General features: G+C 43.1%; 1 protein-coding gene across 16 annotated transcripts in view; it reads right to left on the minus strand.

Annotated features, from left to right (window-relative positions):
• The window catches only part of AMN1 (antagonist of mitotic exit network 1 homolog), a 45,510-nt gene extending 24,870 nt beyond the window's left edge, over positions 1 to 20,640 (minus strand). For 3 of the 16 annotated variants that reach the window (XM_008259425.4, XM_017343286.3, XM_070049614.1), the window contains exons 1-2: positions 20,406 to 20,551; positions 16,483 to 16,713 (exon numbers count right to left, since the gene is read on the minus strand). In XM_008259425.4, coding sequence (XP_008257647.1) covers positions 16,483 to 16,574 — 92 coding nt within the window. In that variant the 5' untranslated portion in view covers positions 16,575 to 16,713; positions 20,406 to 20,551. Of the gene's footprint in view, positions 1 to 6,468; positions 8,599 to 16,482; positions 16,714 to 19,336; positions 19,446 to 20,405 lie in introns of those variants that run through there. The other 13 variants (XM_070049617.1, XM_017343287.3, XM_070049619.1 and 10 more) reach the window with 9 other exon arrangements.
• Positions 20,641 to 25,847: the final 5,207 nt, after the last annotated feature.

The raw sequence follows: 25,847 nt of genomic DNA on the forward strand, positions 1-25,847 counted from the left end.
ATTCACAGCTCAGAGGAAAATGTGACTTTTTTACTTACAAGAGCAGTATCCTCAGCTTCATGTTTACATTGTTTTCCATGCCCCTCCAAATTCCATGGAGGCAGAGTTGGTGAGCCTAGATGAACACTTACTGTTACAGCTGCAATGTTTGTGTCTCTACTCAAATCCCTATATTGAAATCTATTTACTTTGGAAAGCAAATAGATCATGACAGTGGAGTCCTTATGAATGGGACTAGTGTACTTATTGAAAAGACTGCCAAGAGCTCTCTAGCTCCTTCCTCCACATGAGGATCAAATGAGAAGTCAGCAGTCTGCAACCCAGAAGAGGGCCCTCACAAGAACTAGGCCATGCTGCCCTGCAGATAGTGTATTTGCAGCCTCCAGAACTGTGAAAAGTAACTTTCTGTTGTTTATAAGCACCTAGTCTATGGTATTTTGTTATAGTGGACTGAATTTACTAAGACCCTTGCCCATGCTGTGGGTGAAGAACACAGAATTTAAAGGATTTCCTGCTTTTGTAGGAAACTGAAAGCTGAAGCAAGTCCACTTTTTTTTTTTTTTTTTTTGGACAGGCAGAGTGGACAGTGAGAGAGAGAGACAGAGAGAAAGGTCTTCCTTTGCCGTTGGTTCACCCTCCAATGGCCACCGCAGCCAGTGCACTGCAGCCTGCGCACTGCGCTGATCTGAAGGCAGGAGCCAGGTGCTTCTCCTGGTCTCCCTTGGGGTGCAGGGCCCAAGCACTTGGGCCATCCTCCACTGCACTCCCTGGCCACAGCAAAGAGCTGGCGTGAAAGAGGGGCAGCCAGGACAGAATCCGGCGCCCCGACCGGGACTAGAACCTGGTGTGCCGGCGCTGCAGGCGGAGGATTAGCCTATTGAGTTGCGGTGCCGGCCGCAAGTCCACCTTTTGTTCAGATGGAGAAAGCACTTCATCTCTTAAGGTTACTTGGTACAAACATAAACTGGCCTGCATACAGAGCAGCCAGGATTTTGCATTTTTTACATACTCAACAAGATCATGCAGCTCAACGGCAGACTGCCTCTCATAACAATCCACCTCAACTTGTTTTTGCTGAACTCAATATTTACATAAGTACACCACTCTGTCAGTTACTCTAATTTCACCAACAGAGGCTGAAACCAAATCTGTCTAATCTGTCTTTTATGGCATTTCACTAAGGATGGTATCACTAGCACTCCAAGCAGCAAGAAGGCCAACCTGTAGTAGTTATGTCAATATTTATTCCAGGGTTCCAGGCTCAGTTATCTAGGAACAAGTGCGGTGGTGGTGGTAGTGGGGAACAGAGACATGCAGGTCTTATTTTAAAAAGACAGGATGTGGTTAAAGTCCAGCCTATGATCTTCTGTGAAGCACAAAAGAAAATTTAGACATTCCATGACAACAATTTTCTTCATTAGGCCTTCTAATTAAAAAAAAAATCTGTCATTTTACCCATAGTCTTCCCTTAAGAACAACTGTTTCTGCCTTTGTTTTTGATAATTTCCATTATATCTCATTTTTTTAAAGATTTATTTATTTGAAAGTCTGAATTAGAGAGAGAGAGGAGAGGCAGAGAGAGAAGTCCTTCATCTGCTGGTTCACTCCAATTGGCTGCAACAGCTGGAGCTGTGCTGATCCAAAGCCAGGAGCCAGGAGCTTCTTCTGGGTCTCCAACATGGGTGCAGGGGCCCAAGGACTTGGGCCATCTCGTACTGCTTTCCCAAGACATAGCAGAGAGCTGGATCAGAAGTGGGGCAGCTGGGACTCGAACCAACGCTCATATGAGATGCTAGCACTGCAGGCAGTGGCTTTACCTGCTATGCCACAGCCCCGGCCCCTCCATTACACCTGTCTTTAAAATATTTCAAAGTATTCTATTATTTTAAGTTCCTAAAGTGTGAACTCTCCTATTTGCTTTTTAAACCCTTCAAAGCTATTTTTTCACCTTACATGTTTAAAATTTTTTGACTATTGACAAACCCAAGATGGATTTTTTTTTCCTTTGGTTGTTTGTCCTTTTGGCATCAACTTTAAGAAACTTCAGTCAAATTTAAGGTCACAAAAATTTACATCTGTGTTGTCTCATAAGATTTTATAGTTTCAGCTCTTATGTTTAGGCTCACTTTGAGTTAGATTTTGTATACGGTATGCAGTGAGGAGATGTCAAATTCATTCTTTGGCATGTGGATTTTCAGTTATCTTAAACTCCTTTGTTTAAAAGACCATTATTTCCCTCAATGATTTGCTTGGCATCCTTGTTGAAAATCAACTGATTATTGGGGCTGGCGCTGTGGCTCAGCAGGCTAATGCCCTGCCCTGAGGCACTGGCATCCCATATGGGCGCCGGTTTGAGGCCCGGCTGCTCCACTTCCGATCCGGCTCTTTGCTGTGGCCTGAGAAAGCAGTAGAAAAAGTCTTTGGGCCCCTGCACCTGCATGGGAGACCTGGAAGAAGCTCCTGGCTCCTGGCTCCTGGCTCCTGGCTTCGGATCAGCGCAGCTCCAGCCATTGCGGCCAGCTGGGAGGTGAACCAGCGGATGGAAGACCTCTCTCTCTCTCTGCCTCTCCTCTCTGTGTACTTTGACTTTCAAATAAATAAATAAATCTTAAAAAAAAAAAAAGAAAGAAAATCAACTGATTATAAATGTGAGAGTTTATTTCTGAATCCTTAACTCCTTTCCATTGGTCTATGTCTTTTTTCTCAAGAACCATCCTGTTTTCGTAATAAGTTCTGAAATAGAGATGTGTAAGTCCTCCAACTTTGCTTTTCTCTAAGATTGTGTTTGCTATTTCAGGCTTATTTCATTTCCATGAGTTTTTAGATCAACTTTTTGATATCTGAAGAAAGTTAGCTGGGATTCTCACAGGATTATGTTAAATCTATAGTTGAAGTCACAGGTCATTGCCATCTGTTACAAGCTGAGTTGTGTCACCTCAAAATTCACATGTTGAAGGTCAAAGCCCCAGTATTTCAGATGATGACCGTTTTTGGAGATAAAGCCTTTAAAGAGGTGATTGTTAAAATGAAGCTATGCGGGTGGGCCCTAGCCCATGTGACTGGTGTTTTTATTGGAAAAGGAAATTTGGATACACACAGAAATACCAAGGATGCCTGTGAACATAGGAAAGACCATGCAAGGGCAAAGCAAGAAGGCAGCCATCTACAAGTCAACCACAGAGGCCTCAGAGGAAATCAAAGGGGCAGGTGCTATTGCACAATGGGTTAAACCGCCACTTGGAATGCTGATATCAGAGTGCCCGGCTCAAATCACTGGTACCCCACACTTCTGATCCAGCTTCTGGCCAATGAACCTAAGAAGAATTAGATTATAACCCAAGTGCTTGGGAGGCCACCTAGATAGAGTTCTTAGCCTAGCCTAACCCTAGCTGTTGAAGGCATTTGGAACATTAACAGCACAGATGGAAGATCTGTCTCTGTCACTCTGGCTTTCAAATTTATAAATAAATAAGTAAATAACTTGGTTTGTTTGAAAAAAGGAAATATAATTGCTTAAAAACACAGAAAAAAAGAAAAAAATAAAATCTACCAACACCCTTCCCAATCTGCATGTCTTTTACTTCATTTTCTTGTAGAATTACCCTAACTAGAACCACCAGTAAGTGTAATGTTAAACAGAAGTGGCAACAGTGGGCATCCTTGTTGTTGATCTAAGTCTTTCACCATTAAGAACGAAGTTAGTTGTGGGTACATTAGTACCTGTCATCAGTTGATTCCTTTCAATTCACAGCTTGCTGCATGTTCTTATCATGAAAGGATGCTGATTCTGTTCAATTCTTTTTCTGCATTGAGATGATTAGATGGATTTTGCCTTCTATTTACAAGGTATATTGCATTGATTGATTTTGATATGTTGAATCAACCTGAACTGGAATAAATCAGGCCTGAGTTGCCTTAGAATACATGGGTCATTTTTCTTGAGCTTCTTTCAAGATTTTCTCTTTATCTTTAGCTTCAGAGTTTTTACTAAATTTCCATGTGTGAATTTGTCCCATGTTAATTTCATTGAATTTCTTGGATGTGTAGCTTAATGTTTCTCGTTACCTTTGGAAAGATTTTAGCTATTGCTTATTCAAGTATTTTCTTCTGCTCTTTTCTGTTTAGTCTTTTTCATCCTCTTTCCTCTCATTTTTGGACTGTACACCACTCTTCATTGATTTACCTTCAAGCTTATTAATCTCTTCTTCTGCCAGGTCAAATTTACTGCTGAGTTTCTCTAGTAAGTTTTTATTTTGGTTATTATACTTTTGAATTTCCATTTGGTTCTTTTAAAATATTAATTACTATCTCAATTAATGTCCTCTATTTGATGAGACAGTGTCATTTATTTTTAAAAACTGAAGAGTCAAACAATACATTATTTTAAGGTACATAATTCAGTGGTATTTTGTCCCTTCACAATCATGTGCAACACTTTTATTTAGTGCCAAAATGTTTTCTTCAGTCCACATCCCTCCTTTCTGCCAGATTGTGAGAACTACCAATTTTTTGTCACTATGGATTTATGTGTTTCATATATTTCATATAAATGGATTCATACAATATGCAGTCTTTTGTGTCCGGCTTCTTCTACTTAGCATATGTTTTTCAGGTTCATCTGTTGTATAATTTATCGGTAGCTCATTTCTCCTAATGATTAATATTCCATTATACATGTCATTCTGTTTACTGACTCATCAACTAATAAAGAGCTGGGTTGTTTGCACCTTTTGGCTAACATGCATAGTACTGCTGTGAACATTTAAGAACAAGCATTTTTTTTTAAATACCCCATTTGTTTTCTTGGGAAGATACACAGGAGTGGGATTTTGGTAATTCTAGGTTTAACTTTGAGGAATTATCAACTGTTTTCCTTTTTACTTCTTTAAGCATAGCTTCCTTTACTTCTTTGAACACATTTATAACAGCTTCTTTTGTCTTTGCTAAGCCCAACATCTGAGCCCTCTTAAAGGTAGTTTCTATTGCCTGCTTCCCATCCTTTCCCGTTCTTCACAACTGAGTCACAATTTGTTTCTGTTTATCTTGAAATCTTTTGTAGAAAACTGGACAGTTTAGATAATATGGAGTACCAACTCTGGGTACTTAACTCTGAGGAATGTGTTGTTTACCTTTTTTTTTTTTTTAAGTGATGTGGCTGGATTATTTTAGTGATATCTATTTCTCATTGTAAACAACTAATTTTACTGCTCAAGGTGCATAGTCTTGGAAACCATCATTCTAGGATGACAGCGATCTAGAAGGACTCTATTAGACTATCTCCTCTAATTACTCCGTTAAGCTGCCATGGGTATGAGATCCAGGTGTCAGCCTCCACTCATTTTAAATTTATTGCTACAGTATTTCCAACAATACCTGGGGCACAAATTGCTTCACAATCATATCCAATTCAATTTGGACTCCTCTGCAAGGGATATTTTTTGAGGCCAGTGTTTGAGGCTTGTTTTGACTGTAGGTGGGTTCTTCTTATAGGTTTTTCTTGGTTCTTTGTCAACTAGATGGACTATGGCTTAGCTGTGCCTCACATGAGGTTACCAGCCTCTTTTAAACTGCTTACTACCAAAATACCCAGTTTTTGAGAGAACCCTTAGATTTGCACTTCCCTATATTCTGTCTCAAATAAAGTCAATTTCTTAATGAAGAGCTTTAGAACTTTGTTTTGTGACCTGCTATTCCATTTGGGAAAAATGAGCTACAGTCTTAGAGTTGGGACAGAGACATAAACTTGCTTTTCTTCGAGTGACACCCTTGCTGCTGGTGGGATCTAGTCTTAGCTTGTGTATTCTGTGATGGAAATCCTGTCACATGAATGATCTGGAATGACAATATTCTCATCAAGTCATGCTGAGATAGTTTCAGCCTTAAAAATGGAGGCTTAGTGGAAGCAACGTCTGCTTGCAATGTAGCCTCTGGGTCTGGTGGGAGGAGTGATGAGAAATGCTGGCAGTCTGCCCTTCCTATGAAGTTTCCAAATCCCTTGGGTAGAAACTACAGAAGAGGTAGACCTGTCATCTTGTCCAACTTCCATGGAGTGGAACTTCTAATCAAGCTGAGGTAGGTAGCAGGTGGTGGAGGGATGTAGCAGATTTCGATCAAATACCACAGACTCTGGGACCTGCATTGTGGCTTAACAAGTTAAGCCACCGCCTGCAATGCCAGCATCCCATATGGGTGCTGGTTCAAGCCCCAGCTTCTCATTTCAGATCCAGCTCCATGCCAATACACCTTGGAATGCAGCAGAGGATGGCCTAAGTGCTTGGGCCCCTGCACACATGTGTGAGACTTGGAAGAAACTTCCTGTTCCTGGCTTTGGCTTGGCCTAGGCCTGGCTGTTGCGGCCATTTGGGGAGTGAATCAGTGGATGGAAGATCCCTCTGTGTGTGTGTGTGTGTGTGTGTGTAACTCTGTCTTTTTAATAAGTCTTTAAAAAAAAAAACCACAGACTCTAACCATTCTTGTTAAGTTTTAATAGATTTTCTTCAATAGATGTTTCTTCATTTGCTGCATGCACTTAGGAGAATGTCCAGTAACTTTAAAAGTTGGCTTTGGGGGCCAGTTCTGTGACACAGTGGATTAAGCCACAGCCTGCAGTGCTGTATCCCACAGGGGTGCTGGTTGGAGTCCCGGCTGCTTCACTTCCGATACAGCTCCCTGCTAAGACACTTGGGAAAGCAGTGAGAGATGGTCCAAGTCTCTGTGCCCCGGCACCCATGTGGGAGACCTGGAATAATCTCCTGGTTCCTGGCTTCAGCCTGGGACAGCCCTAGCCATTGTGGCCATCTGAGTGAACCAGTGGATGGAAGATCTCTCTGTCTCTTCTCTCTCTCTGTAACTCTACCTTTCAAGCAAATAAATACATCTTCAAAAAATTATAAAGTTTTGTTTTATAATTTTTAAAAGTTACGTTAATTTCAAAGGTGGGCAGATACATGGAACTCTCACACTATCACCTGTAAGTCCGCTAAATATCATCAATATTTTCATCCATTTAACATGTCTGGATTCAATTAATAAGAAATACTCCTTTCCTTTCAAGTACACACTGTTTCTTTCAAATGAATTGATCATTTCAAGTTTCTTACTTTAAGGTCTTTCTATCTTAGTAGATTCCAAAACTTTTTTTGGAAGTGGTAGAGTGTATATGTGTATGTTACATCCATGTATCAAAAGGAAACCATAAAATTGTTAAGATGTGTTAAAAACTGAGATGAGGTAGTTTCCCGATACATGGCTCACGGTCAGTTAGGTCTTTCATATGTCTACGTATCATTCTAGGTGTGCTAACAATGCTCTTTTACTTGGACCATTCCTCATATGGGTTATATAAGCAGCAAGCAATTCTAAGTACCTCCTACCCTTGAATAAAAAGAGTAAGCATGCTTACTTCTTATAAAACAGTGCATTCTCAAGGGCACATGTTGTGGCACAGAGGGTTAAATTACTACTTGGGATGCCCATATGTATTACAGTGCCTGGTTTGAGTCCCTTCTCCTCCATTTCTTATCTAGATTCCTCCTAATGTACTTGGGAAGCACTGGATGACAGCCCAAGTGCTTGGGCCCTTGCCCCCTTTGTGGGAGACACAGGTGGAATTCCAGGATCCAGGTTTCATCGTGGTCCAGCCCAGATGTTGTGGGTATCTGGGAAGTGAACCAGCAGATGGAAGATGTCTGTGTATGTGTGTGTGTGTGAGTTTACCCATCACTCTGGTTTCAAATAAATAATTCTTAAAAAAAAAAAAAACACACACAGTGCATTCCCCAAGCTTAGTTTTTTATTCCTAAAATGTACCCAAAACATAGGAGCCATTCCTCTGAGTCCTCTGGGACATCCCTGTGGGATATTCAGTAAAAGGAGAACTGGGGAAAACATGCTAAAGCTTAGTTGTGGAGGGAGCCAAGATGGCGGAATAGTGAGGGCGCGCAACGATAGTCCGGGAAAAGATAGTTTAATAAAAGTGGAGTTACTGTAGCCACAGGAAAAGGCTCAGGAAAAAATTGCAGAGGAAACTCTTCCGGATCTAGTGGATGTGACACGGAGGACCTACGGGGAGAGCAAGGTTGCCCACCGCGTGGAAGCCGAGCCGTGGGAGCCGCGCCACTGCAGAAGCCGAGCCGCAGAAGCTGAGCCGCAGAAGCTGCGCCGCAGAGTCTTGCGCGCCAGTGCTGGAAGGGGAGGTGAGACAAAAATCTCGGTAACCCAAGACACTGGCGGGGAAAGGGAGAAAGAGCCTAGAGAGAACGAAAGCCCCACTGGGGAAAGTTCACCAGGCTGACTGGAGGAGAGAAAAAACGAACAATTAAGGGGAACCGGCATGGACATCAGCCTCTCTCTCCACTCACCTTACAAAGCCGAACAAGACAAAGAGCAGGTGCCATTTTACATATGTAAAGAGGCGCTGGCCATTAGCCAAGCAGAAAAACCTGACTCTGGTGGGGAGAAATGACAGGAGGTTAAGACCTAGTTAGTGAAAGTGTGGAGCTAATGAACTGAGACTGCGCAAATATGAGGGGAGGGCAAGAGAACTCACTGAGTACACAAACTCGGTAACCTGGGCAAACTGGTGAGAGACTGCTGAGCAATTTGAGACCACACTGAGGGCTGCATAACCTCTTTGTGTGGTTCTAGGGTTAAGCAAAAGAATATCCACAGGGGCCAGATTTCATACATCAACTACCCTCAATTCCACTCAGCTGTGTGGAATTACTTCCCAACTGAGTCAAAAAAAAAAAAAAAAAAGAGAGAGAGAGAGAGAGAGAGCGCATGATCGAGTGAGAGAACAATCTGGGCACACCCTTAACCCTGAAGAACCAAACAGAGCTCTCTGGCCACACCCATCACAGCCTCTAAGGATCCATCAAAAGCAGACAGTCCACTTAATCTAGAGTCACAGTATAATGAGAAAAAACACCACACCGAAGAAACCAAAGAATATCTCCAATATGCCAAACAACAAACGCAGAAACCGAGGTAATAAGAACAAGGAAGACACTATGACGCCCCCCAATGAAAAAGACACCCCAATTCAAGATTATGAAGATGATGAGATAGAAGAAATGCAAGAAGCGGATCTCAAAAAATTGATAAGAACATTAAGAAGTTCTCAAAAACAAATTCTTGAACTACAGAAATCCTTAATGGAAAAGATAGAAAATCTCTCGCGCGAAAATGAAATATTAAGGAGGAATCAAAATGAAATGAAACAACTAGTAGAACATGAAACTGTGATAGTGACGAGAAATCATAATGAAATGAAGAATTCAATAGATCAAATGACAAACACATTAGAGAGCCTTAAAAACAGAATGAGTGAAGCAGAAGAGAGAATATCGGACTTAGAAGACAGAGAACAGGAAAATATACAATCAAACCAAAGAAAAGAAGAGGAAATTAGAAATCTAAAAAATATTGTCGGGAATCTTCAGGATACTATTAAAAAACCCAACATTCAGGTTCTAGGAGTTCCTGAAGACATGGAGAGGGAGAAAGGATTAGAAGGCCTTTTTAGTGAGATACTAGCAGAAAATTTCCCAGGTTTGGAGAAGGACAGAGACATCCTAGTACAGGAAGCTCACAGAACCCCTAATAAACATGACCAAAAGAGATCCTCACCACGTCACGTTGTAATTAAACTCTCCACAGTGAAACATAAAGAAAAGATCCTAAAATGTGCAAGAGAGAAATGTCAGATTACTCTCAGAGGATCTCCAATCAGACTCACAACTGACTTCTCATCAGAAACCCTACAAGCCAGGAGGGAATGGCGAGATATAGCCCAGGTACTAAGAGAGAAAAACTGCCAGCCCAGAATATTATATCCTGCAAAGCTCTCATTCGTGAATGAAGGTGAAATAAAGACCTTTCACAGCAAACAGAAATTGAAAGAATTTGTTGCCACTCGTCCAGCCCTGCAAAAGATGCTTAAAGATGTGTTACACACAGAAACAGAAACACGGTCATCAATATGAAAGAAGGTAAACGAAGGAAACCTCACAGCAAAAGATCACAGGAAGTTCAAAACATATATTAGAAAATATCTTTGGCAAATGGCAGGGCAACATTACTACTTATCATTAGTCACATTGAACGTTAATGGCCTGACCTGTCCAGTTAAAAGACACCGATTGGCTGACTGGGTTAAGGAACAAAACCCATCTATTTGCTGCTTACAAGAAACACATCTTTCCAGCAAAGATGCATACAGATTGAAAGTAAAAGGCTGGAAAAAGATATACCATGCCAACAGAAAGGAAAAAAGAGCGGGTATAGCCATCTTAATATCAGACAACATAAACTATACCACAAAAACTGTTAGGAGAGACAAAGAGGGGCACTATATAATGATTAAGGGATCAATTCAACAGGAAGATATAACGATTATCAATGTATATACACCTAATTACAGGGCACCGGTTTATTTAAAAGATTTGTTAAGGGACTTAAAGGGAGACTTAGACCCCAATACAATAGTACTGGGGGACTTCAATACTCCACTCTCAGAAATAGACAGATCAATAGGACAGAAGATCAACAAGGAGACAGTAGATTTAAACGACACTATAGCCCAAATGGATCTAACAGATAACTACAGAGCTTTTCATCCTACACATAAAGATTTTACATTCTTCTCAGCAGTACATGGAACCTTCTCTAGGATTGACCACATACTAGGCCATAAAGCAAGTCTCAGCAAATTCAAATGATTAGAATCATACGAAGTAGCTTCTCAGACCATAAAGGAATGAAGTTGGAAATTAGCAACTCAGGAATCCCTAGAGCATATGCAAACACATGGAGATTGAACAACATGCTCCTGAATGAACAATGGGTCACAGAAGAAATCAAAAGAGAAATCAAAAATTTTCTGGAAGTAAATGAGGATAACAGCACAACATACCAAAACTTATGGGATACAGCAAAAGCAGTGTTAAGAGGAAAGTTTATATCAATAGGTGCCTACATCAAGAAATTGGAAAGGCACCAAATAGATGAGCTTTCAATGCATCTCATGGATCTAGAAAATCTGCAGCAAACCAGACCCAAACCTAGTAGAAGAGAAATAATTAAAATTAGAGAAGAAATCAACAGGATTGAATCCAAAAAAAAAAACATTACAAAAAATCAACCAAACGAGGAGCTGGTTTTTTGAAAAAATAAACAAAATTAACACCCCATTGGCCCAACTAACTAAAAAAAGAAAAGACCCAAATCAATAAAGTCAGAGATGAAAAAGGAAACATAACAACAGACACCACAGAAATAAAAAGAATCATCAGAAATTACTACAAGGACCTGTATGCCAGCAAACAGGGAAACCTATCAGAAATGGATAGATTCCTGGACACATGCAACCTACCTAAATTGAACCAGGAAGACATCAAAAACCTAAACAGACCCATAACTGAGACAGAAATTGAAACAGTAATAAAGGCCCTCCCAACAAAGAAAAGCCCAGGTCCAGATGGATTCACTGCTGAATTCTACCAGACATTTAAAGAAGAACTGACTCCAATTCTCCTCAAACTATTCAGAACAATTGAAAAAGAGGGAACCCTCCCAAATTCTTTCTATGAAGCCAGCATCACCTTAATTCCTAAGCCAGAAAAAGATGCAGCATTGAAAGAGAATTACAGACCAATATCCCTGATGAACATAGATGCAAAAATCCTCGATAAAATTCTCGCCAATAGAATGCAACAACACATCAGAAAGATCATCCACCCAGACCAAGTGGGATTTATCCCTGGCATGCAGGGATGGTTCAATGTGCGCAAAACAATCAACGTGATACACCACATTAACAGACTGCAGAAGAAAAACCATATGATTATCTCAATAGACACCGAGAAGGCATTTGATAAAATACAACACCCTTTCATGATGAAAACTCTCAGCAAATTGGGTATGGAAGGAACATTCCTCAATACAATTAAAGCAAGTTATGAAAAACCCACGGCCAACATCCTATTGAATGGGGAAAAGTTGGAAGCATTTCCACTGAGATCTGGTACCAGACAGGGATGCCCACTCTCACCAATGCTATTCAATATAGTTCTGGAAGTTTTAGCCAGAGCTATTAGGCAAGAAAAAGAAATTAAAGGGATACAAATTGGGAAGGAAGAACTCAAACTATCCCTCTTTGCAGATGATATGATTCTTTATTTAGGGGATCCAAAGAACTCTACTAAGAGACTATTGGAACTCATAGAAGAGTTTGGCAAAGTAGTAGGATATAAAATCAATGCACAAAATCAACAGCCTTTGTATACACAGGCAATGCCACAGCTGAGGAAGAACTTCTAAGATCAATGCCATTCACAATAGCTACAAAAACAATCAAATACCTTGGAATAAACTTAACCAAGGACGTTAAAGATCTCTACGATGAAAATTACAAAACCTTAAAGAAAGAAATAGAAGAGGATACCAAAAAATGGAAAAATCTTTCATGCTCATGGATTGGAAGAATCAATATCATCAAAATGTCCATTCTCCCAAAAGCAATTTACAGATTCAGTGCGATACCAATCAAGATACCGAAGACCTTCTTCTCAGATCTGGAAAAAATGATGCTGAAATTCATATGGAGATACAGGAGACCTCGAATAGCTAAAGCAACCTTGTACAACACAAACAAAGCCGGAGGCATCAGAATACCAGATTTCAGGACATACTACAGGGCAGTTGTTATCAAAACAGCATGGTACTGGTACAGAAACAGATGGATAGACCATTGGAACAGAATAGAAACACCAGAAATCAATTCAAACATCTACAGCCAACTTATATTTGATCAAGGATCCAAAACCAATCCCTGGAGTAAGGACAGTCTATTCAATAAATGGTGCTGGGAAATTGGATTTCCACATGCAGAATCATGAAGCAAGACCCCTACCTTTCACCTTACACAAAAATTCACTCAACATGGATTAAAGACTTAAATCTATGATCTGACACCATCAAATTATTAGAGAATAGCAAAGAAATCCTGCAAGATATAGGTACTGGCAAAGACTTCTTGGAAAATACCCCAGAAGCACAGGCAGTCAAAGCCAAAATTAACATTTGGGATTGCATCAAATTGAGAAGTTTCTGTTCTTCAAAAGAAACAGTCAGGAAAGTGAAGAAGCAACCGACAGAATGGGAAAATATATTTGCAAACTATGCAACAGATAAAGGGTTGATAACCAAAATCTACAATGAGATCAAGAAACTCCACAAAAACAAAACAAACAACCCACTTAAGAGATGGGCCAAGGACCTCAATAGACATTTTTCAAAAGAGGAAATCCAAATGGCCAACAGACACATGAAAAAATGTTCAAGGTCACTAGCAATAAGGGAAATGCAAATCAAAACCACAATGAGGTTTCATCTCACCCCGGTTAGAATGGCTCACATTCAGAAATCTACCAACAACAGATGCTGGCGAGGATGTGGGGAAAAAGGGACACTAACCCACTGTTGGTGGGAATGCAAACTGGTTAAGCCACTATGGAAGTCAGTCTGGAGATTCCTCAGAAACCTGAATATAACCCTACCATTCAACTCAGCCATCCCACTCCTTGGAATTTACCCAAAGGAAATGAAATTGGCAAACACAAAAGCTGTCTGCACCTTAATGTTTACTGCAGCTCAATTCACAATAGCTAAGACCTGGAACAAACCCAAATGCCCATCAACAGTAGACTGGATAAAGAAATTATGGGACATGTACTCCATAGAATACTATACAGCAGTCAAAAACAATGAAACATGGTCATTTGCAACAAGATGGAGGAATCTGGAACACATCATGCTGAGTGAAATAAGCCAGTCCCAAAGGGACAAATATCATATGTTCTCCCTGATTGGCGACAACTAACTAAGCACCAAAGGGGAAACTTGTTGAAGTGAAATGGACACTATGAGAAACAGTGACTTGATCAGCTCTTGTCCTGTTGATGTACAATGTAACTCTATTCATTTTAGTATTTTTTTGTTCTAGTACTATTGTTTGAACTCTGTAATTAATACACAATTATTTTTAGGTGTTTAAATTTTAACTGAAAAGTGATCCCTGTTAGGAATGTGGAAAAGATTATGCTGGGTGAAATAAGCCAGTTCCAAAGGGACAAATATCATATGTTCTCCCTGATCAGTGACAACTAACCGAGCGCCAAAAAGGAAACCTGTTGAAGTGAAATGAACACTGTGAGAACCAGTGACTTGATCAGCCCTCACCCTGACTGTTGATGAACAACTTAATACGTTATCCCTCTTAGTATTTTTTTGTTTGTTCTACTTAATACTTTTGGTTGAATACTGTAATCAATACACAGTTACTCTTAAGTGTTGAAACTTAACTGAAAAGTGATCCCTGTTAAATATAAGAGTGGGAATAAGAGAGGGAAGAGATGTGTAATTTGGGACATGCTCAAGCTGATTTGCCCCAAACAGTAGAGTTAGAAACATACCAGGGGATTCCAATTCAATCCCATCAAGGTGGCATGCACCAATGCCATCTCACTAGTCCAAGTGATCAATTTCTGTTCACAATTGATCGTAATGATAGGACTAAGAACCAAAGGGATCACATATAAACAAGAATAGTGTCTGCAAATACTAGCTGATAGAATAAAAAAGGGAGAGAAGGATCCAACATGGGAAGTAAGATACACAGCAGACCCATAGAATGGCAGATGTCCTAAACAGCACTCTGGCCTCAGAATCAGCCCTTAAGGCATGCGGATCCGGCTGAAGAGCCCATGAGAGTATTTCAGGCATGGAAAGCCAAGACACTCTGGCAAAACAAACAAACAAACAAACAAAAAAAACCTAAATGAAAGATCTCCGCGAGTGAGATGCCAGTGGAAAGAACAGGTCATCAAAGAAAGAGGTACCTTTCTCTGAAGGGAGAACTTCCACTCTGACTATGACCTTGTCTAAATATGATCAGAGTCGGTGAACTCAAAAGGCTTCCATAACCTTGGCAACTCATGACAAGAGCCTAGGGTGATTACTGACTCCATAAACAAGAGGGTCTATTTGTTAAGTCAACAACAGGAGTCACTGTGCACTTGCTGCTCATGTAGTATCTCTGTCCTTAATGTGCTGTACATTGAGATTTAATGCTATAACTAGTACTCAAACAGTATTTTTCACTTTGTGTTTCCATGTGGGTGCAAACTGTTGAAATCTTTACTTAATATATGCTAAACTGATCCTCTGTATATAAAGAGAATTGAAAACGAATCGATGTGAATGGAAGGGGAGAGGGAGTGGATAAGGGGAGGGTTGCGGGTGGAGGGAAGTTTTTGGGGGGGGGGGAAGCCATTGTGGTCCATAAGCTGTACTTTGGAAATTTATATTCATTAAATAAGTTTTTTTAAAAAAAGCTTAAGTTGCCTGCTGTGCTATAAGTTTTTCATCTCTAAGTTAGGAATCCTGTATGTTTTGCTAGCATCCATGAAACAAAAGTATTAGTGTATAAATAAGGTAAGCTTTTAAATCCAAGATCTGACAGTTTGTTAATAAAAATTGGATCCTCAGAGAAACATAGTTTTATGGAATGGGAAGGACGTCGGTTTTATGATCACATTTGGGGACATGAGAAGATTCCTTGAGATTTGGTATCAAATACTCTCACCATGGTAAAGGGGGAAGGAATGAATGTCTCCACCTATTGATGCAGCTAAGTGATTAGAAATAGGAGTCAAACAAATATGTTAATGGTTCCATGTTGGAAGAGGAAGGCATGATATTGTAAAAATTGAGCAGCAAGCCAAGTGGCTTCAGTTGGAAGCCAAAATGATTGTGGTTTCTGAGGCAATTAATCTATAATGTGGAAATATATGGTTTCAGTAGTGAGGACCTTGCTATGTGATACACCAAAAAGATCAATTCTTTCAGTTGAGCTACAGGTAGGCAGATCCTCAAAAAAGAGTAAATGTAAAGTCTCATAGTGTATGTACCTTCTTCCATAGTCTGACTTGACCAGTGAGGGTGATCAGAGTGATGGGGATTGGGATGGCCAAGATTACCAAACCCTATGGGGTAAAATGCATTGATGTCCACTGGGATAGTAACAAAAGGAACTTTCAGTCCAGACGGTTGCTGGGATGTACCCAAGGGAAGAAGCAGTATCTCTGTTCAGATGACAATGGGAAGCAAAGAAGAAAAAAGTATCCTTGTCACTCTCATCATTCCCTGGGAGCTACCTTTTCATATTACTCTGCATTCCCTACATTACCACATAGTCTCCTGTTAGCTATACATATATTAAATTCCTAATCTCTAATCTCTCAGCAGAAAGACACCAACATTCAACTAATGGGATTTGGGTAAAGTTCTAGGTTGGGAAGAGAAGTTAAAGTGACCTTATTGGTGGAGCCTTTCAGGTCAATATACTTCTGTGGTTTTCATTACTGAATGTATTATTGGTATTGATGTGTTACACGGTTAATGTGTTACACGGTCATGTACATGTGTGACATCCTTGTCCATGAATGCCACAGTAGGTTCCAGCACTGCCACTTGGAAATAAGTGATAAGGAACATGTAGTCCCCCTCAACATCCCTGTCCTCTCTCTTTCTCTCTTCCTCAGTCTTCTTCATCTTGGCCCTTTAGTATCCTCTTCTCTGAGTTCAACTGTGCAGGTTGTGCCATGTGTTTCCCATAGTAAGTGGCTTCTCTTTCACTCCAGTTCCTTCTAGCTGCATCAGAACAGAAACAAATTATACAGTTCTTAAAATGCTGCTGTGAGGATTACTGAACGGCCTATACAGACCATCCAAAAACCCCACTGGTCAAACAAAACAGTTTATTAAATTTACATCAGGAAGGAAGACCAACTTGACAGTTTTGGTAGTGTCTCAAAAGAGAGTTAGGCAAGAGTTAGGCAAGCACATGTATATTTTTGGATGTAAGCTCTAGAAGTTTAAGTAGGTCTTATCCCCCCCAAGATGGGGAATAAGTCAGGATTGGGCAAGGTTTGTGAAGTAAGGGTTAAGACTGACAAACATGAAGTCTTGAAACATGCCTAGATAAGCAATCTGTACTGATAAACGTTTGCCCTAATAATGAAAATGTTTGTCCTGAGCCAAGTGTTTATTGAAATGACTGATTTCTGAAATTTCCTAGAAGAAAAAGTTACATCAGCAGAAGCAGTCTCAATTTTCAGTTCTAAAAGCTGTGCAGGTGGTACTCAGTTATCAAGAGAAAATGAAAGTGGTCAACTACATACTGAAAATCTTCAAAAGTCATAAAGAAAGGGGTAAGGAAAGAGGCAATCATCCCATTCCACACGAATTGCTCTTGATTTTATAATTAAAAGAAATGACCAGTTGATATTTGGCCAGTTATATGGCAAATTGATCCAACAAAGAATTAATTTTTGGCTAAATGGCTTGCTTCTAATCCAAGTGATGCATAACACTTTGTCCTTTGCCTTTCTTCCTTCTCACTGTTCTCTCCCTTAAATGCAACCATGGTCTACTATCTTCTTCAAAGAGCAGTTTACTCCCTATCTCAGCTTTAATTCCTGATGTCTTTGATATTTAAAATTACATTCTACTTTCCACTTGATATTTCAAATGGATGTCCTGATTCATTTTCCCCTTAAGATTTTGTTCCTCTATAACTACCTGGTCACCATGCTCCTGGTTAACAAACTTGAAATCTGTAGTGATTTCTGATGCTCCTCTTTACTTGGTCCCTCTATTCAAAACTGTTCACCAGATCCAGATCCAAAAGACTGTCTTAGTGCTCTTCACAGTGCTGTCAGATATGGAACCAGAATCTAAGTCAAGCAGTTTTCTTCAAGAAGGGAGGCCTATCAGCTGGACTACACAGTGTGTTCAATGACAGAGCTGAATGCTATTCTGGCTCAAGCTCCTCACTTTGCTACAAACCAAAAACGGCTGGCTGACCAGTTGCCAGTCTCAAACTGTGTCTTGTATTAAAAAAGATGTTTCTAAAGGCAAATATGGACCCCTTAAGTGGAGGACCTCATGCCAGCATGACAAGGTATGCCATGTGGTCACCTTTTTGCTTTATGGTCAAGTTTTACATAATTTTCTTGACAGGTGTCATTCTATTTCTTCTTTTTCATGAGTCCCAGCCACATGAATATGTTCATATATGCTCTTGACTTTCCTAACAGCTGCATAAGACTCCAAATACCTCTCCCAGGGATGGACTCTAGGTTCCTACTACCAGAAATGATCATGCAAAAAACATCTTCACAGCAGTTGGGGCTCCACTTATCTTTCTGCAGGATTGTGCAACAGTCTTCCTATTGCCAACTTCTACATACTGCAAGACTCTCTCTGCTCCCAGCACAGTTCCAAAACTCTGAGCTCCCAGCTGCTATAAAATTAAATACTTCATTCTGGGACTTTTAATTATCAGGCTTTGTTTCACTACTCTGCTGTTCATATTGAATCCTCCAGGCAAACTGGAATAATACTTTCTGGTCTTACGTATTTCTAATCACACTGTGTGTTTAACACTTTACATTCTTAAATATATATTTTTAAATTTATTTGAAAGGCAAAGTGACAGAGAAAGTAAGAGATCTTCCATCTGTTGGTTCACTACTAAATGGCTGCAAGGGCCAGGGCTGGGCCAGGCCAAAGGCAGGAACTAGAAACTCCATCTAGATACCCCATGCCAGTGGCAGGGGCCCAAGTACTTGGGGCATCTTTTGCTGCTTTTCCAGGTGCATTGGCAGGGAGCTGGATTGGAAACAGAGCAGTGGGGGACTCTAACCAGTGCTTTACTATGGGATGTCTCATCACAAGTGCTGGTTTAATCTGCTGTGCCACAATGCCAATCCCAGGACTTGACTCTTACTTCATTCCCTCTGAGATGTGTTTCCTCACATTTGCAACTGTGAGGTGATATTCAAATATAATCCCTTAAACAAAGCCTGTTCCTAAACTTGTATGTGTGTTCTTTTCCTCATCAGAAATTTCAAACATGTTGTTAAAATCCTCTTTTCTGCTACTGTTCTACCTATAATATAGTTATTTATATACTATCTTATACTAGTTCTACAAGTCTGGACATCCTTTATGCTAGCTATTTCCCATAATCTTCAGCATGGTGCTTCATGAGCCCTAAGTGCTGTTCAAATATATGCCTAGCTGATCTGAGCAACTACTGGGAGTAAGAACTGCAGATATTTGGAGACAAAAAACTCGATTCTGGCACAGGAATTTAGAGTCATTTCCATGGAACCCTCTGCAAGACTTCAGGAAAGACAAACTAAGAGAAAGGAAATTAAAGCGAGCTGTAGAAGAAAGCTTAGGACACAGGTAACACACCCCTTGTTACCTTGCTTGCTGCAGTAGGCAGGAAATAATAGTAAGTCAAATAAAGGAACATTCATTATGTGCCAAGCACTATGAGCTTTACATGTACTGGCTTTTAGTCTTCATGTTCTCTATTTACAAACAAGAAAAGCGAAAGTGAGACAGGTTGTATCATCTGCTCAGAATTGTAAAGCAAGTGAACATTAGGTGAGTGGAAAGAACCCAGGTAGTCTGTCTTCCTAGCTTGCCCTCTTCACCACTACTCTAAACTGCCTTCACTGATGAAAATAAAATCCAGTTTGGCTCAGGTGTTAAAATTTACACCAAAAATTGCAAAACCTGCTTCGTAGGACTCTACACAAGTCTGAACCTACAAAGGGACAACTGGTTTCTCTTTCACAATTCCATGAAGAGAGGGCCAGGAGTTTAGGAGAAACAGCAGGAGCTCCAACAGGCCAAAGCCCACTGTCTTTAGAAAGGCTTCGGCAGACTGAGATTGTTCACTACGCACGGGCTCAAAGCTCACGCGGGAGAGCAATCTGCAACACAATTTTTGATGCGAAGTGATGACAATAGCCAGCATCCAGTGGCGCTTATTCCATGCAAAGCATAGGACGCTGCACCTGTTAAGTGCACTGCTCTGGCCACTCCAAGAGAAAGGCCCAGAGAAAGGCCCAGGAGAGCGAGAAGCGCTGAGTCCTCCCGGGTCACGGGGCCGGACGAGGGCAGGGCCCGGGCTGAGCCCAGAAATCTCGACCGCGGTCGGCCCTCGAGTGTCCGTGTTCGTCCCTGCGGCAGGGGCTGGGAGCCCCACGGGCGCTTTTTGTTCTGTCGAGGCTGCGAGAAGCCAAGAACCAGCGCGCGCGAAGCTGCGAGGCTGCCTGCGGGCGCGGGACCCTCGTCGGGGAGCCCGGGGCCAGGCGACCGGCGGCCAGCCCGCCCTGCAGCCCGTCTGGGCAGCTGCCCCAGGAGAGGGAGCGACAAGTCGGGGACGCAGGAGCAGAAGCGCAGCGGGGCTTCCTCGGAGGTCGGGGCGGGAAGGGGGGCCGCGCAGGGGCGGGGAGGCGCCTGGCGGGACGGGTCGGACTCACAGTTCCAGGAGCTGACTGACCCGCTGCAGGCCGGGCATCGCGGCCGCCCTCAGAGCCTCTTCCGCGTTCCTGGGGCGTCCCGGACCCAGCCAGGAACCGTCCTCCAACTACCGCCTCCTGCGCGACGCGTAGGCCCGCGTGACGTCACGGAGTCGCCCGGCGACCGGGGCGTGGCCACGTCCGGGACCACGGGGCGATAGCGGAGCGCCCTGCTTGGGGCGGAGCCACCGAGCGCGGGCGCGGAAGGGCGAGTGTGAGAAAATGCAGAGAAGCCCTAAGCCGGGGCGAGGGACGCCGGGAGTTGTAGTTCCTCCGGGAGGCTCAGCGCGCGGCCCCGGGCGGTTTCGCGGCGGTTCCCGCCCTGCGAGGCGGGCCGGGCCGAGAGGTCGCCCTGCAGCGTGCGCCGGGGGCTGGGCCAGACCGGGCCACACGCAGCGGACTCCCGCACGGCTCTACCGTGGGGCTGGGCGTTGTCGAGGGTCGGAGAGTGGCTGCTCCCTGCGTGGGCCGCGCGCCGAGGCCTGGTTCCGACCGTTAACCCCTGACGTGGGCACCGCGTGCCCTCCCTGAGTGGATGCGGGCCCTTCGCGCCGGCACGCAGGCCCCGAGGTCGCCCGTGGGTGCTGCCGCGGGGCGCCCGCCGCCTCTCGGGGCCGTGTCCTCTTGGTGGACTCTTGGTTCTCCTGGTGGACTCCTCGGACCCGGGTTGATCTCCTCAGGGTGCCGCTCGCTCGGTCACCCCTCAGTCAGGCCCTGGGCACCGCGGTCGGAGCGGGAACATGCGGGAACGTTCCATGCTGGGCGTTGTAAGGGTCCGATGAGTGTGTATTTTAGGGTTTGTGGATCATTCTGGCTGGGTCACAGGTATTCGACGTGTGACCGAGGGGTGGGCATGTAGCATGGTGGTTAACATGGCCACCATCCCATTTCAGAATTCTTGGGTTCAGTAGGGAGTTCTGGCTCGTGACTCCAGCTTCCAGCTAATGCAGACCCTGGTGGCTGCAATGATGACTCAAGTGGTTGGGTTCCTGCCACCCACATGGGAGGTCTGGATCGAGTTCTTGGCTTTGACCTGGCACAGACTCAGTTATTGCAGGTATTTGGAGGAGCGAACTAGTAGATGGAAACTCTGTCTCTATCTGGCTCTCAAAAAAAAATTTTTTTTATTCCAATTTAATTGCAATCACAGAAAGTATGTAGGCTGAAGCTGTGTTGTAAAATTTTATTATAGACAATAGAAGTTTTAATTTCATGTTATTTTTATCTTTTTTTTTTTTTTTTTAGCCATTGAAAATGTGAAAACCATCCTGAAGTTGGAAACTATAATTGGTCTGTGGGCAGTTTGCCCATCTGCCCCCTCTGTTAGGGTAGAGAAGCATCCGCCGCCCAAGGAACGACTCCAAGAGACACTCTCATGCAATCAGCAAGGGGTTTATTGATCCAGCATGCTGGGGCTCTCTGACACACAGGAACAGAGCAGCCCCGGGAAGTCGAGGGTCAGGGTTTTTATACAATTTTCAGAGGCACTCCACACATCATGGTACCATTTAGCAAATCATCTCATCACGCGGGAAATTCAAAGGACATCTCCCAAAAATGATTGGTGCATCCAGTGGCGGGAACGGACCCACCAAAGGTGGTTGGATGGCTTTGGGGTTGATGCCTTTTGAATTGACTGGCCGAAGTATAGGCTCTGAGCTGCTGGGGTGTACGTGCCAAACTGCAGGGTCCTACACAAGATTACGGGAAGGTTTGTGGCTTATTTGGGAACTCAGGGACAGGGAACTGGTCGGGGGAGGCAAGATACAGGAAAGGGGTAGGGAGGGGCTTCTCGCAAACAGCGGGTGAGGCAGATGTTACATAGGTTTTGTTTTTTTTTTTTTTTTTTTTTTTTTTTTTTAATCTTTACAGCTGCACATAGCTTCAGCTTTGGGGGAGGAGGCTTATGCCTGTAACTTTTTTTTTTTTTATCTTTTATTTAATGAATATAAATTTCCAAAGTACGTCTCATGGGTTACAATGGCTTTCCCCCCCATACCGTCCCTCCCACCCACCACCCTCCCCTTTCCCACTCCCTCTCCCCTTCCATTCACATCAAGATTCATTTTCGATTATCTTAGTATACAGAAGATCAGCTTAGTATACCTTAAGTAAGGATTTCAACAGTTTGTTCCCACACAGAAACATAAAGTGAAAAATAATAGATGATTTTTTTTTTAAATGATGATGAAATCAGATCAGACCTATTGTCATGTTTAATCCCAGTGAGAGTCAAGTTGGGAATTGATAGTTTCTTTCTTTTTTTTTTTTTTTTTTTAACAGAAGATCAGTTTAGTGTACATTAAGTAAAGATTTCAACAGTTTGCACCCCCATAGAAACACAAAGTGAAATATACTGTTTGAGTACTCGTTATAGCATTAAGCCTCAGTGTACAGCACATTAAGGACAGAGATCCTACATGAGGAGTAAGTGCACAGTGACTCCTGTTGTTGACTTTACAAATTGACACTCCTGTTTATGGCATCAGTAATCTCCCTATGCACCAGTCATGAGTTTCCAAGGCTATGGAAGCCCCTTGAGTTCTCCGACTCTTATCTTGTTTAGACAAGGTCATAGTCAAAGTGGAGGTTCTCTCCTCCCTTCAGAGAAAGGCACCTCCCTCTTTGAAGACCTGTTCTTTCCACTGGGATCTCACTCACAGAGATCTTTTTGCCAGAGTGTCTTGGCTTTCCATGCCTGAAATACTCTCATGGGCTTTTCAGCCAGATCCGAGTGCCTTTAGGGCTGATTCTGAGGCCAGAGTGCTATTTAGGACATCTGCCATTCTATGAGTCTGCTGAGTATCTCACTTCCCATGTTGGATCACTCTCCCCTTTATTTATTCTATCGGTTAGTGTTAGCAGGTACTAGACTTGTTTATGTGCTCCCTTTGACTCTTAGTCCTTTCATTATGATCAATTGTGAACTGAAATTGATCACTTGGAGTAGTGAGATGGCATTGGTACATGCCACCTTGATGGGATTGAATTGGAATCCCCTAGTATGTTTCCAACTCTACCAATTGGGGCAAGTCAGCCCGAGCATGCCCCAAATTATACATCTCTTCCCTCTCTTATTCCCACTTTTATGTTTAACAGGGATCACATTTTATGCCTGTAACTTTAAATCCAACTCCCCACAATCAAGTTTTACAGTGAAGAATTGAGCTTGCAGAATAGGCAAAATCAAAGAGAAAAGCAGACAGCACAACTTTCTATTTAACTGCTGACACATAGTCAAGAACAAGCTCAATTCTTCACCTCCTGGTTTAGAAATGTGGACATAATGGGCCTGTATGTGAAAGTTCAGGCTTTGTTTGAAGGATGTTAGGCAGAATCACAGATAGCTTTCAAGCAAGAGCAGGAAATGCATAGAGACCTGCACTGTGGTGCAGTATGTTAAGCTGCAATCTGTAGTACCGGTATCCCATATCGGTGCTGGTTCAAATCCTGGCTGCTCCACTTCCAATACAGCTCCCTGCTGATTTGCGTTGGAAGGCAGTAGAGGATGGCCCAGGTGCTTGGGCTCCTACACCCACATGAGAGACTTGGAGGAAGCTCCTGGCTTCTGGTTTCTCCCAGGCTCAGTCCCAGCCGTTTTGGCCATCTGGGGAGAGAACCAGCAGATGGAAGATCTCTCTCACTGTCTCTCCTTCTCTCTCTGCAACTCTGCCTTTCAAATAAATAAATAAATAAATATTTTTAAAAAGAAAAATTTTTGAAAGATAACTCAAGCTGCTTTGTGGTAAATGAATTGAAGAGTTCACAGGCAGAGGCCAGAGACCAGATACAAGTCTTGATGAAAGCCTAAAAAAATAATAGCTGCTGAACGAACAGATTCAAGAAGTACTGTGGCAGGGATCCTCTCCCGGGAAGTAGAGGAAGAAACAAAACCTGCTAAAGGCAGAAATGGTAGAGGCTTTCCAGTAGGAGGCTTTCGGAGACTGCAGGGTTCAGGGTTGGTGGGTGAGGGGAGTTGTCTGAGAAATACCACAAAAGCATATAAGTCAACTGAAGCAAATTTAATGTATGCAGGTGTAGCTCTGTGTGATAGTTGTGTGAGCAGTGCTATACCTTTTAACCGCTGAATCAAGGTATATGTAACCACATATGTACTAAAAAGTTTGAAATTGTTTGGGCCAGGGTATATAAGACAACACCCTGCTTTGTTCATGGCCCAGAATTTGGAAACAAACTCTCCCTTGGGCATGCCTGCAGAAAAAAGGAAAGGAAAGGAGAGGAGAGGAGAGGGGAGGGGGAAGGGGAGAAGGGAGATGAAGGGGGAAGGGAGGGGAGGGGAAAGGGAAGAGGGGAGGTGAAGGGAAGAAAAAGAAAGGGAAGTAGAGGGGAGGAGAAGGGAAGGGAGGGAGGAAGGGGAGGAGAGGGGAAGGGAAGGGAAGGAGGGGAAGGGAGGGAGGGGAGGAGAGGGGAAGGGAAGGGAGGGAGGGGAGGAGAGGGGAAGGGAAGGGGAGGAGAGGAAGGGAAGGGAGGGGAGGGGAGGAGAGGGGAAGGGAAGGGAGGGGAGAAGAGGGGGAGGGAGGGGAGGGAGGAGAGGGGAAGGGAGGGAGGGGAGGGAGGAGAGGGGAAGGGAAGGGAGGGAAAGGAGGGAGGAGAGGGGAAGGGAAGAGAGGGAGAGGAGGGAGGAGAGGGGAAGGGAAGGGAGGGAGAGGAGGGAGGAGAGGGAAAGGGAAGGGAGGGAGGGGAGGAGAGGGAAAGGGAAGGGAGGGAGGGGAGGGGAGGAGAGGGGAAGGGAGGGGAGGGGAGGAGAGGGGAAGGGGAGGGAGGGTAGGGGAAGAGGAGGAGAGGAGAGGGGAAGGGAAGGGAGGAAAAGGGAACAGAGGGGAGGGGGAAGGGAGGGGAGGGAGAGACAGAGAGGTCTTCCTTCTGTTGGTTCACTCCCCAAATGGCCACAACAGCCGGAGCTGTGCTGACCTGAAGCCAGGAGCCTGGAGCTTCTTCCAGTTCTCTTACACAAGTGCAGGGGCCCAAGGACTTGGGCCATCTTTTACTGCTTTCCCAGGCCATAGCAGAGAGCTGGATAAGAAGTGGAGCAGCTGGGACTCAAACCGGTGTCCATATGGGATGCCAACGCTACAGGTGGCAGCTTTACCTACTATGCCTCAGCACTGACCCATTGAAGTTGTGTTTTTTTTTGTTGTTGTTGTTGTTGTTTTAGTTCATTTACTTATTTGAAAGACAGGATTACAGAGGAAGAGGAAGAGAGAAAAAAAGATTTTCCATCTGTTGGTTTATTTCCCCAAGTATTCGCAACTGCTGGTGCTAGACTGGGCTGAAGCTTGGAGTGTGGAACTCAATCCAGACCCTTGCTTCCAATCCAGCTGCCTGGGAGAGCAGCAGAGTAAGGCCCAAGTACTCAGTCCCCTGCCACCCATGTGGGACACC

The sequence above is a fragment of the Oryctolagus cuniculus genome, chromosome 9, assembly GCF_964237555.1.
Source record: "Oryctolagus cuniculus chromosome 9, mOryCun1.1, whole genome shotgun sequence".
NCBI classification, from domain to species: domain Eukaryota; kingdom Metazoa; phylum Chordata; class Mammalia; order Lagomorpha; family Leporidae; genus Oryctolagus; species Oryctolagus cuniculus.